The 18,537-nt window shown below is 40.6% G+C and overlaps 1 protein-coding gene across 3 annotated transcripts in view; it reads left to right on the top strand.

Moving 5' to 3' along the window:
- PLCB1 (phospholipase C beta 1) overlaps positions 1-18,537 on the top strand; it is a 192,698-nt gene that overhangs the window by 115,068 nt on the left and 59,093 nt on the right. For all 3 annotated transcript variants that reach the window (XR_009755687.1, XM_061559167.1, XM_061559168.1), the window contains exons 5-10: positions 1,818-1,897; positions 2,584-2,637; positions 4,780-4,855; positions 5,539-5,639; positions 10,338-10,504; positions 13,683-13,829. Coding sequence is in view for 2 of the 3 variants with exons in the window: in XM_061559167.1 (XP_061415151.1) it covers positions 1,818-1,897; positions 2,584-2,637; positions 4,780-4,855; positions 5,539-5,639; positions 10,338-10,504; positions 13,683-13,829 (625 nt within the window). In the remaining variant the exon portion in view is untranslated. The remainder of the gene's footprint in view (positions 1-1,817; positions 1,898-2,583; positions 2,638-4,779; positions 4,856-5,538; positions 5,640-10,337; positions 10,505-13,682; positions 13,830-18,537) is intronic.

Raw genomic sequence — 18,537 nt, 5'->3', positions numbered from 1 at the left:
GTGATCCTGATTGTTTTTCGATTTAAAGCTTTCGTGACTGCAGGGATTCATCTTCTTGGTTCTTTCAGTAAAGTCACGTAGAATGGAAATGAACGTTGTGCGAATTATTTTATTATGTTTAATGTTTATTATTTAATTATTTCCATTCTACGTGACTTTACCGAAAGAACCAAGAAGATGAATCCTGATTATTGTTGTAACTTTCTGACCCGCCGCCGACTGGACGTCTGTGAAAAAGAGCTTCATAGCTCATCAGATTCCTCCTGGATAAATAAAGATTCTGATTCTGTTTACACATCGGGAAAGTTTCTTAAACCCCCAGCCCCCATCTGCCTCTGTCGATCCAGCAGTACAACGGGGTCCGCCACAGTTAGTCGATCAGCAGATCACGTGTCGTGGTGTAAAGTGTGGGTATTCCCACTGGACCACAATCTAGTGGAGGCTTTTTTTGCCAGTCGTGGCATGACCAAGTAATTGTCAGGCTGCACCCTTATCTTTGCTGGGTTTTAAAACGGGTTTTGGAAATAAAAAAAATTCTCTCCCTATGTTCGTCGTGAGGATTTCGAGGCTTTCTGCCTGTCAGCTGTGTCTCGACGTTGTATGGAGGTTGTGTATGATGCCTAAAGCTTTTAAACAATGCTGATTGAAGTGTAAGATGGTAGTGTTATAAGTGGATTTAACTGACAGTTGTGATCTTTATTTATATATTTCCAGTCAATACCACAATCTCTTCAATTTTTGACATTTGTACATTATTCAAAATCAACACCTTGGAGCATTGTACTTTACAATATGTCACAAATCTTTGCATCTTGACATATCTCGCTCTCACACACAACAGAACAGGTACTCTTCCTTGGTCTGATGTCAAATCGGAGTTTGATGGAGTTTAAAAAAAAAAGTTGGTCCAACCGATGTCCCACTGTTTGTTTTAAGGGCTGTGTCTATTATAACAATAGCTTTCAGGAAGGAAGCAGTGTTATTTTATTCTAAAATATAAACCAGACATTCAATAGGGTTTGCTGTGTGAACTTAACCCCGGGACCAGGAAGAACGTTACACCCAGAAATAAAAGTGTCTACACAAAACATTTCACAGCTCAAGGGATTTACATTGGCATTGTTTCAAACCCAACTTTGCCAGTGGGGGGTGGAGTGAGGATAAAGGCACAATGAAACTTAGAACAAGATTTAGACTTTTCCTGCCCGCACTTTTGTGCGAGTCTCATAATTTTGTTACGCAACTCGATTAACCACCATCTGGTTTGTCCATTTTCTAACAGAACACTTCACGTGCAAAGCATCCAAACTTTCTCATTTAATATTGCTCATGTTTCATGATTTTAATTGTATGAAAAAGAGTTTACCTGGAAAATCCTATGAGATGTAACATCTCATTTGCCACATATATGTCAAGTTTCACGAAGTCGAAAAAACGTCAAGACACGTACAAAAACGTTTTAAAATCTATAACTTACCCAGTGCCCGTTCATATGTCAAATCCATTTACATAGCGTCAAGAACGGGAAGATGACGGCCATAGGCATTGAACTGGAACATCACAATGGTGCAGCCAAATGCATAAATCAATGGTGCACATCACCGGTTCATATGGAACATCATGATTGTAAATTGTGGGGGATAAAAAAAATTTAATCCACATTCATAAAAAATGTTTATTTATCTACGGGCATGCGTGTATAATCAGACACTTTTAAGACCTAGCGTTGATCACGCACATGTGTGATGGGAGCCAGGGGACGCTTGCTGCAAGTGATAGTTTCCATGTCACGTCTCCCTCTGTTGTGAATCTCCCAGGAGTGGGCGACAGGAATCTTTCAACTCGCTTCAAATCTCCTCTACCACAACTCCTCCCGGGACATCTTTCTGGATAAACTGTGAGACAGTTTTGCACAACTGCAATTTCACTTTGGCTTTTGAGCTGATGTATTACGGCAAAATAATTCACAATTTGGCGATCCTGCCACTGCGTAACGGTTACGCGCACACGAGACTCTCCATCCAGTTGTCGCCGTTGTGTTCTCCCATTGAACGAATGCTGCGAGTTTCTTAAATTCCCCCCACATTTGTGTCCGTCCAGCAGAATGAATGGGTATGGCACAGTTAGTCGATCTGCAGATCACGTGCGGTGGGGCAAAGTGTGGGTACTCCCCCTTATTCATTGATGCCTGGTCAGCATGGAAGAGAAAGCCAAATGCCCTCTCGTGGAGTCCTTCCCACCAGCAGTGGTGGGAAACAAGGCAGTGCAGGGATGGGCATTTACCTTTGTACTCATTCACAATTGCTGCCTTGTTGGCCTACATACACCCCTATGTGATGTTTGTATTTTTATTTAATTTACAATATACATATTTCATTTGCATATACTATTCGTGTTTGGTTTTTCAAACATGACAACCATTTTAATGGTAATATTTCAGCTTTTCACTGACTGTAATTAACTCATAGCAATGAAGAATAGTTCCAGCTGAAAGTAAATATAAATGCATGTTATGATGGATAAAGAACTAACTCAAGTCAAACATTTAACACGTTTCATCCAGTGCATTATTTTTCTCCCCAGGTATACAAAGCTGACTCTACAGCTGAACCAAGATTCGAAGATTCCAGTTAAGAAGTGAGCTCTGTTTGCCCCTTTTCAGTTTCATACGTTTATGTAATAGATGCATTTTCCTGTACAATAATCACAATCGTTATGTGGCGACTGTTCCATGCCTGCTATAGCTATATTGTAAACATGCAAAATGAAGCTTTGCCTTCAGTCTGTCAAACAATTGCAACAAACATACAATATAGATTACAACATGATAATAAAAATGGATTTGCACTGCGTCTAAATGTGAACACATATCAAAGAGACGAACACTTAGGAGGAAAACGTGCACAACTTGACTGATTGAAGAAGTGGGCTTTCTAGGTGTTTTTTTTACGGCAAGTTGAGGAGTAAGAGTTGGGTGCGTTAGGCCGGAGAGCGAGTTGAGATGACATTGTGGAAAGTTCAAGGGAAGAAACTTCATCGACAGACAGTCATAGGTCAGAGACACAAGCAGTTTGGCTTCTGCGTGTGCTATTAATGCAGCTAATCAAGGCAGCGCTGCCTTATGCTCTTATGGGCAGAAGGCAGCGCACATCTCCATTGCTCCTCTTGAGTCGTTCCTGAATATTCCACATGCCTGTGGCGGCCACCGGGATACCCCGAGGATGACCTGGCGCTGACTTTGTGCTAGGTGGTTGCTCAGCAGGCGGTGTTCGTTTCACCAGTCGCAGCTGAGAGGTGACCTTAGCTGGCTTTGGCGGTGGCTGTGAGCTCACAAAGTCACGGATGCACGTGTGTTGCCCGACCGGCTGAGAGATCCAATCCTTTTCTTCTGAGGATATGAGAGAAGCGCTGCTTCCTGCCGTCACACAATGAAACTCGGCTGAGATATCGTGAAATCTTATTACAATACTGTTATGGTCGACTATCTTTTTCTTATAAATAGATATGCTTCCTTTTTCCCAAGATGCCCATGTGCCACTGTTTCTGTGCAGCGTCTTGAGATGGGCTTGCATTTAGACTCTGTGTGACTCCAATTTGTTTCTGTTATTGAAGTTTAGTTTGGTGTAAAATAATTGCATAAACTTGCCTTATTAATTTATGGATGAATCCGAATGTTCCACACTTGCCAGAGTTAACAGTGAAAGGTTTTCCTGCTCAACAGAAGGTATCAGCAGGGTTTATCCTTGATCTTTGCTGGCAGAGAAATGTCGCTTCCGGATTTTAAATCCCTTCCACGGTCACTGAAAGCTTTTGAAGTGGTCTGGGGACCCAACTTCCAAACTTTTGTCTCACATGGGGCCCCATTCAACTTTAAACATTCTGCACAACTTCCGAAGTTTACTCTCTCAACATGGCAACGTGAAGAACAGTTTTTGGCTTTTTGTTGGCCATCGCCGCAACGGTGCAATTTAGTGTTACGTTAGAAATGCAGCATTTTAAAAACACTGGGAGTCAAGTTGTGCAGTGATTGTGACATGCTGTGTACAAATAAACACCACGATTTACACATCTGATATTGGAGCATCACATGGAATATTGGCAAGAGTCAACGGCTGACTTGGCCGTCAGTGCCTACGTTGATAAATGTCGGTACAGGAATGCAACCGTGTGTGCCTGTGTTTGAGTCGGTATAGTCACGTGAATATGTTTATTTGATCATTGTTATCCTCTCATTACCGGTGCTGCTAAACTCCCATCCCATACATTTTTGTTCCTTTCTGTATTCAACATGAACAACTATCTTCTCTGATTTTACCGTCTCTTTGTTAAATACTCACATCCCACATTTCCTGCTTCTGTAACTCTCTTCCTCTACCCCACTTCCCTAAAAAGTTATTTTCTTTTCTCTATCCATCACTTATGCCTTCTGCTCTTTACCTACTAACACCTTAACCCCATTAACTATTTCACCCTAATGTCCACAACATACATGCCAATCTCTGCCTTCTATTGTCCATCTCTTAACCTCTCTTGCTTTACCCCCTAATTCCTATACACACAAACCCCTATCTCCTGACCTATTTTTTTCATTCCCACTCTGTGCCGCACTCTACCCCGAAAACCCACCGACACGTCGTGTGACACTTAACATGCCCTCATTATGCCTGAAACACCTATCCTGTGCATTGCTTCAATCTCCCCCCCCCCCCTCATATCTCTAATAAAACCGTTGCTGCCTCTGCTGCGAACCCACTCCACCCGCCCACCCACTGCGTGCAGCATTTGCCGGCTATTCGCAGCAGACCGCAGGCGGGTGGAAACGGCGCTGGAGAGCTGCGGACTGCCGAACGGCAGGGTACGGGATGGTGGGGTGGTGGGGTCGCACACCGGCGAAAGGTTATCGTGAGGGGGGTGGCGGTGAACTTGATTTACAGCCGCTTGCAAAAAATTAATTGCTGGGCTCGGAGTGCGCTGCGCTAACCGATGCGCCACCCGCTGTACCCACAAGTGACATTCGAGTTTGGAAGATGTTATAACATCAACAATGTTGGGGTGAACTTGTAATATTCATACAATGTATAAATGTTTTTGCTGCTTAGTAGCTTCCAATTATAGCAATCCCATTTATTAAAATATTTATATTCTCAGCAAATGTACGTGTGTGTTATTACGTTTCATGTCTATTGGAGAGGCTCTCATCAAATATTTATCGTGAATGGTTTTTCCTTTTCCTGCATAATAGCACTAATTGGGCTTTAGATATAATTTAATATATACTACTCTTTCATTGATTTAAAAATAAATAATATCTCAAACAATTTAATTATGTATAGCATGGGACCTTCATATTTTGTTGATCCCAGAAAATTAAGAACATATATAATTCATCTGATATCCCTTCAAGCAATATCAAATGTTAAGAATGACATTCACTTACATATTAATTAAGGCTTCACTATGTTTTATTCATCGTAGCTGCAAGGTTGTATTATGAGGTTTGTATTTTAAAACAGCATGGCTTGCCGTTTGTTCATGCAGAATGATGCCATCAACCCGACAGAGTTTGGACCCGATGTGTTCAGACTTTTCATCAAAAGCATTTGCCCTAGGCCTGAGATTGATGGGATATTTGCTGAAGTGTAAGTACATATTTTCACGGTCATCAACACTGCGTGCTTTGCGTTTGCATTTCCATCGTTGGCTCCTGTTGTTTAGACATCCCTGTTCCGACGTTATAAGTAATCAGTAAACTTGTAATGATTGCTATCCACTCCCCGCTGTTGTCCCCCCCTCTCCCCACCAAGATTAGACATTGTCAGATATGAATGCAATGATTTGAATCAATTATTGATTCTTTTTGTCATTTTTTTCCTTCTCATTAGCTTAAATTCACCATGAGCATATCATTAGATGTGATTTGCAAACATAAATAATCAATTCTGACGTACACAAATTCCACGCTCGTCTGTGTCTTGAGTGTAAGAATATATTACAATGATGAATTCATGCACCAGTACATACCTGATGAACAGTGGCACTCAGTACAAACTAAAATAACTAAAGAACATGAAACTATAGCTTTACAGATCTCGAAGCAGATGCGATGTAAAGTTCATCACTGTCAGTGTTTTTATTTGTTCAGCGAAATGGGTTTACCTGTGTAACTACGGTTTAGGTGTCTCTCATTAATACCTCTGATCATTCACCTCATTAAATTAATTTGATCTGCTTATATATACTTGGCGTGTCTATAATGAGACGCTCATCAGAGACCGCTCAAAGGAAAGGCTGACGAAAGTAGCAGGAGCGTAGATTGGAATCGACTTTTGGATTGCGTTGATACAAGACAAGACTTATATACCAGTCCATTAAATGTTTGTCACTCAATAGCCCATCACTGACATTGTTTTGCTTGGTTCTTCACACACACACACACACACGTGACCAATCCATCAGAGCAAAGCAATATTGTTCATACGATGAATGATACTCCCATCGGGTGCCGATGGATGACAACCCAAATTGCAAACAGATTATCCATATTAAACCAAAATCGTCATTTTCCTTGTTTTATCTATGGGACGTTTTTTTTCCAATATCAAAATAATAACAGGTTTTGCCCTTTCTGGCAATAAAACAGGTGTTAAGCTATTCCAACACTAAATAGATACATTTTGCAAGGCATCAAGTCTGCATTAATCACGCATACTTGTGGCAAAACATGCAAACAAACATGCTCACATAATGTATGCATTATCTTTGAAACTGATTGGTCTTTCACACCACCCCGCCGGGGTGACTTGAGGCCACAATGCAAAGAAAGATCACATCTCTACGCCTCTCGTCAACGTGGTGTTAGGCACTTGCTTCATGTTGCGAAATTAGTGTTTTTTGTGCTCTCCGCACACATTTTTTATTTCTCCTGCACGGTATCCACGCCACAGCCTGCAACCCGCAGGTTGAGAAGGAAGCCTCAATTCGAGGACAGTGTACAAGAGCACTGAATGTACGCGGCATCGCACAGCTGCTATAGATGCTCCAGATTTAGAGAGAGAATTACTGAGGCCACCTGTGCCAACCGAGATTAAATTCCACACACTGACCATGAAATATGGCTCATCTTTAATTTGAGGAAAATTCTGAAGTAGTAAACCCAACATTTTCATATTTTCATTACCCCTTGGTTCATCTTCATAGGAAATATAATTTATTGAAAGCAGGTGTTTGTAGATGCAAAACACCGTTGTTTTTACTTGGGAATTTTTTTTATGTATGTATTTTTTCCTTGGAAATCTACTTCATTTTAACATAAGTATATATTAATTTTCATCAGCCATGATCTATCCACTGCTTCGTGAAGGCTTTCCAACTTTGTCGCCACCCGTGACAGTCAACATGATGCCACACAATATAAATCAGGAGTTAGACAATGCTCCTAATCAAGGCTATTCAAGGTGAAATTGCAAGATATCTCTCAACAACTAGATTGTAGACATATAAAGGCATAAGCATAAATATTGATACAACCTGTTCTCCTATAGCATGGTAGTTGCGTTCCTGAAAAACACAGCGTTATGGAAAACTCGCGCCATAATTATTAATATATAATATAGGGTAAAGGACAGTTCGCAATAACTCGTCAGATGCATATGCAGGCTGCACAAAGACTGAGGCACGTGGGCAGCATCTAGAAGCATCCAGCAGCATCCCAAGGCCTCGTGTGATGCTCCGCCGAGGCAACCCTACAACCGCTTATTACTATTCTTAGGTTTTTTCGGTAAAGTCACATAGGTAAAAAATTTAAATTAATAAAAATAAAATAAAAATCACGACGTTTCGGAGGCAACACAAGCGTCTATCTTCAGGTGGAACCGTCACAGCACGATAGCTGTACTTTTATTAATGATTAATTTTCATTTTTTTACCTACGTGACTTTACCGAAAAAAACCTAAGAATATGAATCCTTGCAGTCACGAAAGCTTCAAATCTACGCTTATTACTACTCGCGCGACGTAGTTCGGGTCACTCAATCGCATTAAATCCAATTCGCATCTGCGTTATAAAAAATGTGTTCCCCAATACAGCAATGGAAATGAACTACAATAAATTATCGAAGAACTTATGAAGAAGGTTGCAATGTGGGGCTCGAGAGATATAGGACCAAAATAAAAGTCACAAGCCGAACAGCAAAAATAACTGTTGGAGAGACACGACTGGAAAACACAACAGAGTATTTATATATGTCAGTATATATCTAGGGCAGTTATTGAAGGTGGAATGGGATCAATATGATGAAATAAAGAAACAGACGAGAGCAGGTGGGAGTGAATTTGACCATTTTTATTTAATAAAGCGGAATATACCAATGTGCCAAATATTGATGGCTAAAAGTACCGATCGCCTTTGCAATAACATATTTGTACAAACCTATATTTCAGTTTTAAATATGCGATTAACAATGTAGGTAACTTTTCGAAAAGGTATTTAATTCTGAAATGACATTTGAACGATATTAAAATTACTTTCAATGACAGCAGAGTCCTATGGGAATTTGGCCGGAGGGTTGCATGTATTCTATGAACTGTTTTCCCATCAAAGTCACTCTCCAATTAACCTTTGCTCCACTTCTATTAACCCCAGTAAGGAACATACATCAACCTTCACTGTGATGTCGATGCTACCGTGATGTACTGGTCAGCACACTTCACTGACAATCCAGAAGTTACCAGTTCGACCTCCTGGTGCGGCACTTGAAACCATTGGGCAAATTTCCACAATTCCCTCCGCCTGTCTGTCCAGCAGTGTAAATTGGTACACCACACTCGATTAGCAAGTCACATATGGTGAGGTAAAGTGTGGGTTCTCCAATCTCTTCCAAAAACGTATGGCCAGCATGGAAGAGTAGGCCAAACTATGTTCCAGACGTGCTCTGTGCAGCTCCTGCAAGCAGAGGCCCTTCTGCCAGCAGTGGCATGAGCAGGGAATTGCAGGGCTGCACGTTTACCTTGAACAGTGTTACCTTTCCTCTGTTGCATTTGGCACTTTTAAAGGCAGCTCTGGTTGATATGTTTTTGCTGAACAAAACAATGATTGTGCCTGGTTGCCCATTTCGAGAACATAATTGCAACTTGTATTCAGGCCTCTCCTGGGTGAATTTGAAATGTCATCGTAGATTCTGCTGGCCAGTTTGTATTCGTCAAGGTATACACGGCAAATGTTATACACATTTCTGTTGTCACCTGGTTCGCCTAACGTCATCGCATGCCATCAGGTCCGTGATATCTGCCGCACGTGATGGTACCTTTGTTTTGGGGCTGCAACGATTTCCCCTCCTGAGTAGTACGATCGACTGGAATTGGTCATATCCTAGCATGAGGCTGATTGAATTAGGTTTTACTTTAAACAACGGTGAAACATTACAGCGCAGTCTTACATTATTTTGGACACCAAATTGAGATGTTCCATTGCAATGGATTTTGTAGATATAATAATTTAACTGATAAGTAATTAATGCTTCGCCATTTGGTCACTTTCATCCATGCATTGTAATTTATAATAGTTTTATTACATTTCATATTGTAGATTTTATAGCATTTTTGTTCATGGTATTTTGATAATCTATGTGTTGTGGATTACTACTACTATTTTTATTTTACTAGGTAAGGCCCACTTAGCTTTCTAGATTTTTTTCAGAAGTGACTTGGCCACAAATAATTGCTGAACTTAGTGGACTGTTTAGCAGCCAAATTCTCTAAAAGCATGTTTATAAATGTGGAGGAAAAATTGGAGGACCCAGATAAAAATCCTCGTGACCATGGGGAGTACATGCAAACTCCAAATAAATAGACCTCCTTTATACCAGGCGAGGTAATTAACATCTCGTCACCACGGAGTATTGATTGGCTATGTTTACTGAGGAATTGATATAATACTGCTGCGTTCTTGCCAGAACCTCACTGGAAATATGAATCTCAAGGGTTTCATCTGAGTTGAACAAATATAATACAGTACTCTTATTTTGCCCAGGAGACATTTTCAATTTCTTCATTAGTGTGCATGTTTAGCCCTAATGTACTTCACATCTATAAATATTGTAGACACACAGCATGCACTATGCACATGTTTGTATATGCGACAAAGTGGGCCGGGGGGTTCTTCTGTGATAGATTGTGTCAGTTTATTTCACCAATTTGCACACAAATCCCTACAGGTTATATCTACGACCTGCAAACTGCAGGTCCATTACTCAAGATGCCTCACCTCCTGTCCAATCCTGAGATACTCCTCCCCCCTCCCTCTAAAATGACTTACCTCCTCCACTTACGTCCGTTGGCAGGGGGGCACGCAGCCGTCCGTACTTGACAGTGGACCAGTTCACAGAATTCATCAACAACTGTCAGCGTGACCCCCGCCTCAACGAGATCCTCTACCCTCCGCTCAAGCCGTCGCAGGTTCAGCTCATGATAGAGAAGTACGAGCCCGACGCCAGCCTGGCAAAAAAAGGTGGGAGCCAACTCCTTCTCCCTAACCTCCTTGCTTTAATTCACTTGAACACCAATCTATCCCTTCGCACTAATTCCCATTAGCAAAGACCGTGTTCACGCTGTTTTGGTTCTTTAACCTCTTCGTCCAGATTCCCATTATCAAAAGACGATGTTTACGTGACTTCGGAAAAATTTGTTCCACTTTGTTCTCCATCAAATCAATATTTCTCCAGAGCAGAGCCATCTTCTGTCCAGATGTATGTCATTATTTTCATTGTTATTCCATGTATATAGCTGTGTGCATTTTATATGATACACATATATTACCTGTAAATAAAATTACTCTCTTTCTGTAATAGGACTGTCCTTTCATGCTATAATTCGGCCATTTGCACTACAATTTATGGCCACGTTTATTCAAGGTATAATGAAGGTTTCATGGGATGCTGCCATGGTGTAATGGTTAGCGCACACTGGACTTGCAATCCAGAGGTCACCGCTTCTATTTACTGGCACAGCAGTTGTAACGATGGGCATGTTTCTTAAATATCCCCACTTCTGTACGCCCAGCAGTATTAATAGATACACCGCAGTAGATTCGATTGGCAAGTTAGCATGTGGTGGAGGCAAAGTGCAAGTATTACCGCCTCTTTCAACGTATCCCCTAGATGGGCTTTCCAGATCACCCTCAAAGCTGCAGAGTGCACAGATCTAGCAAGCAAGAGCAAACGTCACATTTAATGTTATTCATATTTTTGGCCGATACTTGTGCATGTTGCACAGTTTGTGGCTTTTGTTCAGAACTGTTCACAACACAGCGTGCATTGTAACGTGCATTGTTGTAATGGCAAAATGTTGACTACAGCATCCAACTAATCATGATACCTTCAGTCCCACATTTCACAGGAGTGTTGCGAACCTTTCGCACTACAATATGTTTTTTGTTGGTTCGTTGGTTATGAGACAAACATCTGCTGAATCGTAAATTTTCTCACACTCTTGGCAATATCTACGTTGACAATGTTTCTGTTTTCCCTGATCAATGGAGCCTGCCAAGGCCCTGCAGTCGGCTTACCAATTGCCCGAGGGGTATTTATCCATTAGCTTGACAAAGCTGTTAACCTTGTCCTTGTAAGCAGAAAGAACTCACATGTTTATTCTTGCAGTGAATTGGAGCAGCAATCAAATGAAATATACATGCACTCCATTTGCACAATCCTTCTGGTAGACATATCCTGTCGTTTAAGGTAATAAAGAATCCAATAAACACCACGCTTATTATTACTGAGGCATTTCTGGATTACAGAGTATGTCCTATATGGGTTTAAAAATAGGTTTCTTGCATGGTTATGTTTTACTTTACATTGCTGAAGCAATTATGCATTGGTGAAAAATTGCAGGGTTTTTCAAGTAAAATGGGATATATGGGTTCTATGAAATCCAGGTGACACTACCAGATAAGCCACCGTTTGCGAATTACATTAAGGCATTCCATGTTATGTTGGCTAGTCATTCCAAAAATATTTTGTTATCATTATTCTGATTGCTTTATGCTCAGAAAAGTTTGAGTCAACTAGTATGAATACACGTAGCAACCAGGTTACAATTATTAGAAAAAATGTTGGCCTCATTTTTACCATGAAGTCAGATTTGTATTATTTCAGTTTTTGTACATTATATATTAAAAAATAAACTACATTTTATAGCTATGGCATGCTATATATATGACACGGTGACTATTGCAGTACTCTTAAAGTAAATATGTAGCTAAAATCATTGCATTATATGATAATTTGACACGCAATGTTTAGCTTTTGCATGTTGATTATTATTAACGTGAGACACATTGTGGACATTTTGTCTGTCATCTTTGTAGATATCGGAAGAACTAAGCTTTTATGGTTGAACATTCTATTCACTCCTTCACGTTCACGAATGTGAACCGCGAGTAAATTCACAAGGGGAGTATTGTATTTACACATTTATAAGAGATACCACCAACAGGTTTATTCTTCTTCTTCTTCTTTAGTGCTGCCTAACGGCGTGTGCGACTTCACGATGATATTGGTCCCGGTCTAGCACGGCGTGTAGAGTTTGTGCTGTTGTTAATTGTAGCAATGTTTTGATGTTACTGAGCCATGTCGTTTTTGGCCGTCCTGGTCGTTTTTTCCCTTCGATTTTTCCTTCCAGGATTTGCTTTAATAGCTGGTATTTGTGGTCGTTTCGGGCAATGTGGCCTAGGTAGTAACACTTCCTGCTAATGATGGTCTTCAGCAGTTGCCTACAAAGCCCATTTCAGACTTGCTGGTTCACAGGTCATGCCAGCATTGAGCAGTGCATGAGATGATGACTTAATGTATCTGCCATCCTCTGAGTGTTTTAACATTCTTGCATCTCATTTCAAATGTCTTCTTTTGTTTTATGGGACGCTGCCATGGTGTAATGGTTTGCAAACTGGACTTGTAATCCACTGGTCACCAGTTTGACCTCCCGGCATGGCAGTTGAAACAATGGGCAGGTTTCTTAAACCACGCTCTCTCTATCCACCCAGCGGTACAAATGGGTGCAGAATCATCATTTTTATCTATTTTCAGAATCATAATCAGACTATTTAATTATTCTTGAGGAATCCGATGAGCTATTAAGCTTTTTTTCCACAAATATCCAGTAGTTTCACAGATATTCAGAAGACCGCAGCTAGGTTGCACCACAGTTAGTCAATCAGCAGGTTGACCAGTACCGAAGAGTAGGCCAAAATACCCTCTAGACTTTAGAGGGACTCTCTAGGGCTCCCTCTCACCCTTCTGCCAACAGTGGCTTGAGCAAACAACTGCAGGGTTGTACCTTTATAAGCATGTGGTTTAGAGTATTTGGCTGCTGTACATTTCCACATGATCAGCAACTTCGTTGAGCTATTATTTGTGGCCAGGTCACTTCTGAAAAAAGATAGTTAAATGGGCCTTACCTGATAAAATTAAAAAAATTGTTTTAGTTTAGACCTTCACTGACAGAGAGGTATGCATGTGTGTAGTTCCACATTATCCACATTCCCACAAACCACTGGGAACCAGGCTCAATGGCTCGTTTCCAGCCCTGGGCCGTTCCAGGATCGGCAGCACAGACCGGGACGTGAGTTCCCACCCCCCGAACAGCAGTGCTCCCTTGTTTACATGCCCTGCTCTGTTTGTGCGTGGTAGGCCACATCTCAGTGGGAGGATTCCTCAAGTTCCTACAAGGGGACGAGAACTCTGCCATCCCAGCCGAGAAAATCGACTTGAGTGACGACATGATGCAGCCGCTCTCTCACTATTTCATCAACTCGTCCCATAACACCTACTTGATGGGTACGTGTCCCACAGCACTTGGCAATGAGCGCGGCAGTCTGCGGGTGCCTTGGGACTTTCGTCAAGGTCCTAGGGGAGCAGCAGCTCAAGTCTAAGTTTGCTTCAATATTTCATGAGGTGTGCTCATTTCTCAGTCGCTTGCGCAACCGTGTTATCCTCTAGCAAGATGCTTACAGTGGTTTTGATATTGCAAAGAGCTGTATGGTTTATCTCGTTGGTTCTTTAGGTAAAGTCACGTAGAAGGGAAGTAATATTACTCCCTGCAGTCACGAAAGCTTTAAATCGAAATTTAACTGTATGGTTTAGTTTCATATTAACTTGAAGGTGGGACACATTTAAAATGAAAATGAGGACAACCATCTTGAGTTTATTTTGTTACCAGCACCCTAACATTCTCATTATCATTGCCAATTCTGCAACGGCTCTAAACTTACACAAGTTAGGTGGATTTATTACTATTACTGTCTTAATATTTTCTAAAGGTGATGCACTCAGCATAGTGGACATGGACTTCTTTATTTTTCGAATGTCATTTTGCAACAATTTCTTAATCCAGAGAGACTAATATTCTAAATATAGCTTTGTATATCCAGGCTTTAAAAAAATGTGTCGGTGATCCATTTAAAAAATGATTATATGTAATTGGGACAGAAGCTAATTGTCAGGCAACCCTTTTACCCCGACTGGAATCCAAGTCTGGAGCTAATTTCCCCCCTTACCTGCCTCATGAGATATTAAGCCACTTGAATTACTTCAAAGTAAATGAAATATGTAACGTTCTGTTGTTGAATGGATCTATAAAACATTCCCAATAAAAAATGCCTGCCATCACAAGCCCTCGTCAAAAATTGACGCACGCCATTTAATCAAGTAGCTCAGTCTGTAGATGTATACGTCGCATCATGACGGAAACGCATGATAATGCACGGCACTAAGCCCTGTTGATAATTTAACTGCGCGGTGTGTAAATATGTTGAGATTGTGCACCACCATCAAGTGCATAATGTGAACAAAGTGGCAGCTGTGTCCGCTCTCGGTCTGTGTGCGTTGTGTGTGTGTGTGCACGCATCACATAATCGATGTTTGAAAAAGTGGGTTAACGCTGTCAAAAAAGATCGAAGCGAATGAAATAAATAAGTGCCGGCCGTAATTATAAAAAAGAGAGTTAGTTGGAATTCAGCATCCAGTATAGAAATCAATATCTTTCTGTTGGCCATCAGCGCAGGCAGGACTCGGCACGTGGTGTGTGTTGGAAGGAGCCAGGTAATCTCTCTACAAGAATTTCTCTTTTGTCTTGCCTCCTTTTAAATTCAAAGAATGACCTCCACATCCAAACCAATGCATAGCTTTGTTCTATTAAACCCATATCAGACAGTGCATTGAATCTGAAGACGTGATACCAAAGTGTTAGTTGTTTCTGAAATTGAATACGCATTTTTTTTTCCCCTGTAAATTTAACCAACTGGAGAAACTGTATTTCTTTGATTTGCTTGAGGACTTATGGAGACATTTCAGCTGATAGCTTTGATATGTTTGCTAGTCAGATGTTATTTTGTTGCTTGTAACATTTTAATGTATTGCTCATGATGGAAAAATGGACCATAGTCTATTGCAGAGCCGTGCGAATGATCCAATACATAGCAGCTGTGGTGCGTGCTTACGCAGGGTGGTGTTATTTAAGTATGGCTCATTATGATGACTTTAATTGTTCTGCAATGCACATCAGCAGAATGCAACTGCATCTTACACGTTAAAATGGTCTTCTGTCATCACGTCCTGTTTTTTTGGTTTCATATCATCCCTTTTCCTGCCTCATTATCAACATCAGCCATGGTTCCTGATCAATCCACTCCCGAATGAAGGCCTCCCCACGCTGCTGCCACCACTTGGCAATCCTGAGCAGTAGTAATCCACTTAGTGCTTGCACACAAGCTGAATTCAATGCTCCTTCTCCCTGGATTGGTACTCGTCACGATTTGAAATAATATCATCTGTATCAGTAAATTGTTTTGTGACTATTGATACATTATGTAGGCATATTCCGGCTATCATAAACATTCATTTGCTTTTGCATTGCTTTGTGAAAAATAAAACAAAATTGTAATTATATGAACAAAATTATTAGTTTTGCTATAGTGCCTCCAGAATATCAGTTTTAAGTTATATTTGTGCACGTTGTAAATTGTAACAATTAATATAGCACACATTTTAATACAGCAGACATTTTACAGTGCTTAAAATATCTTAATGCGGCTGGCTCACACGAAATTGATTTCTCTAAGACGATGGTACTTTTCAAGCCTACTGGTTGTCAACAAAGATTCGTTCATGAAGCCATCCTTATATACAGACACAGACACAATTTCAACCGAGAGGATGGTTATAAGCTCAGCAATCAATGGAAAGATGTCATCAACCACTTTGGGTCATGACTTGATTTGTGTTTTCTTGTCAACCTCCACCGTCAGCAGTGTGGGTGTGTGGAGCGAGGTGCAATGATTGCCTGGCGGCCCTTTGATTGGTGTAGACCTACTGCCGGTGATGGAGTGTTCTCCTACATTAACATTAGCTGCCCCGCCCATGTTGCTGACACTTGGGCTACGCCCATCTTTAAACCTCTATAAACAGTTTGCCTTTAGAGGCTAACCCCCCTTTTCCTGATGACGGCTACTTGTGTTGCGATCGAAACGTCGTGGTTTTTTGTTTTTTATTTTTATTTTTTATTCTTCTTTTTTATTTTATTATTAGTGAAAGAACCAGAATAAGTCTACATTATAGACTGCCAGTGCGCTCACTCAGGTTAAGAAGCAGGCTACAGTTTGCATTATAGACTGCCAGTACACTCCCCAGCTTAATAACCATTGCTATAGTCTATATTATAGGTTGCCAAAACGTTCACCAGCTTAAAAACCAGGCTACAGTCTACATTATAGACTGCCAGTACACTCACCAAGGTTAAGAACCAGGCAACAGTCTACATTATAGACTGCCAGTACACTTACCCAGCTTAATAACCATTGCTATAGTCTACATTATAGACTGCCAGTACACTCACCAAACTTAATAACCAGGCTACAGTCCACATTAGAGATTGCCAGTACACTCACTCTGATTAAGAACCAGCTACATCATGGGACCTCCTTTGCCGGTACCAAAATATGATGATAGGTTTTTCCCCTTTTTTCTGGCAAAAAACCAGGTGTTAAGATGTTAAAACACCAAACTGAAACCTTTTACAAGTACGCCCTTTTGGCGTCCTCTGGTCTAACACCGTTTGAGACGAGGCTCAAAAGAAAGCTGTGTCTCTGGTGTGGACCAATCAGTTTCAAGGACAATGCATATACAGTATTATCAGAGTTTGTTTTTTGTTTGCATTCTGACCACAAGCATTGTGGTTAATTCAGACATGATTCCTTTTCTATATACGTGACTTTACCGAGAGAACCAAAGAATATATTCTCAACTAATTACATTTTGAAATGGCTTTTGCTGCTTTAACTTATTACTGTGTTCAAACCAGACCCATCTCAGCATGTTCACTCATTAAAAATCATAAGTCAGTCTACAAATTATAAACGAACTCAACCAAAAAAAACACTTATTCTTCGCAGTCAATGTTTAATGGTATGGTCATACATATTCCCTATACATACGGGGAGGGATAAAACAAAATCCTGCAAAATTCACGGCATTCATTGACACACACAATTGTACTGTAGGTTCATGCAGCGTAAACGTAACTTGCATTAAATAATTCAATGCAAATATCTATTCAGACAGTGTCCAAGGTTTTACATAACCATAAATATGACTGCATTGAATCGTACAAAACATGTATTCAAAGTGACTAATATGTTGGCTAAGGGAATGATACATTTATAAGTTCATTGACTTACACTTCCCTGTCCAATGGACTGTGAACAATGATGTTTGTACAGCTTACAGCAGTGAACAACCACAGCGAGTTCTCATAGCATGAAGGGACGTGGCCAGGAGCAAGTGATCAACAGTTCTGAGTGAAAGTAAATCTGTGTCCTATATCTATTTATTTTACAAACACCAGTTCGTGCTGTAAAACATGTATTGACTCGAGCGTTTTCACTTAATGCTTGCAATTATAACATCTCTAATATCGCGTATTTAAATAATGAATAACATTAGCCACTAAAGTTATAGTTTTGTTTGCCAGCTGGAAGAAAATACTAATGGTATACTAATAATTTACATTTTACCCAGGAAAGCCACACTGAATTCAAGGAATGTTTTTGTTCAAGAGGGTCCTGCTTTGAGATGTTTGACCGACACCAATTACAGTGTTTGTGTGTAGCTATGGGAGGAATTTCGAACCCGGAGGAAACCCTTCCAGAACAGGAGGAGAACATACAAACTCCGCACAGGAAAGATGCCCGAGTTAGGAATCTAACGGATGTTCTCCTTGCTGTGGGGCACAGGCGCTACCATTGCACCACCCTGTTATCCATTGTGTTTCAGCTGTTCATTTGAAGAAAAACAACCACAACGATGATATATATTATTGGTTCTTTCGGTAAAGTCACGTAAATAGGAACGAAAAAAAAATCAAAATTAAAAGCTAAAGCAAAAAAACCACGACGTTTCGATCTCAACACAAGCGGTCTTTTTCTCTCCACCTGAGGAAGACCGCTTGTGTTGCGATCGAAACGTCGTGGGTTTTTTGCTTTTAATTTAG

The sequence above is a fragment of the Lethenteron reissneri genome, chromosome 25 (genome assembly GCF_015708825.2).
Source record: "Lethenteron reissneri isolate LAM-NWPU_2019-01 chromosome 25, ASM1570882v1, whole genome shotgun sequence".
Lineage (NCBI taxonomy): Eukaryota > Metazoa > Chordata > Hyperoartia > Petromyzontiformes > Petromyzontidae > Lethenteron > Lethenteron reissneri.
Note: the sequence above shows the minus strand (reverse complement) of the source record. Positions and strands in the feature narration are given on the sequence as shown.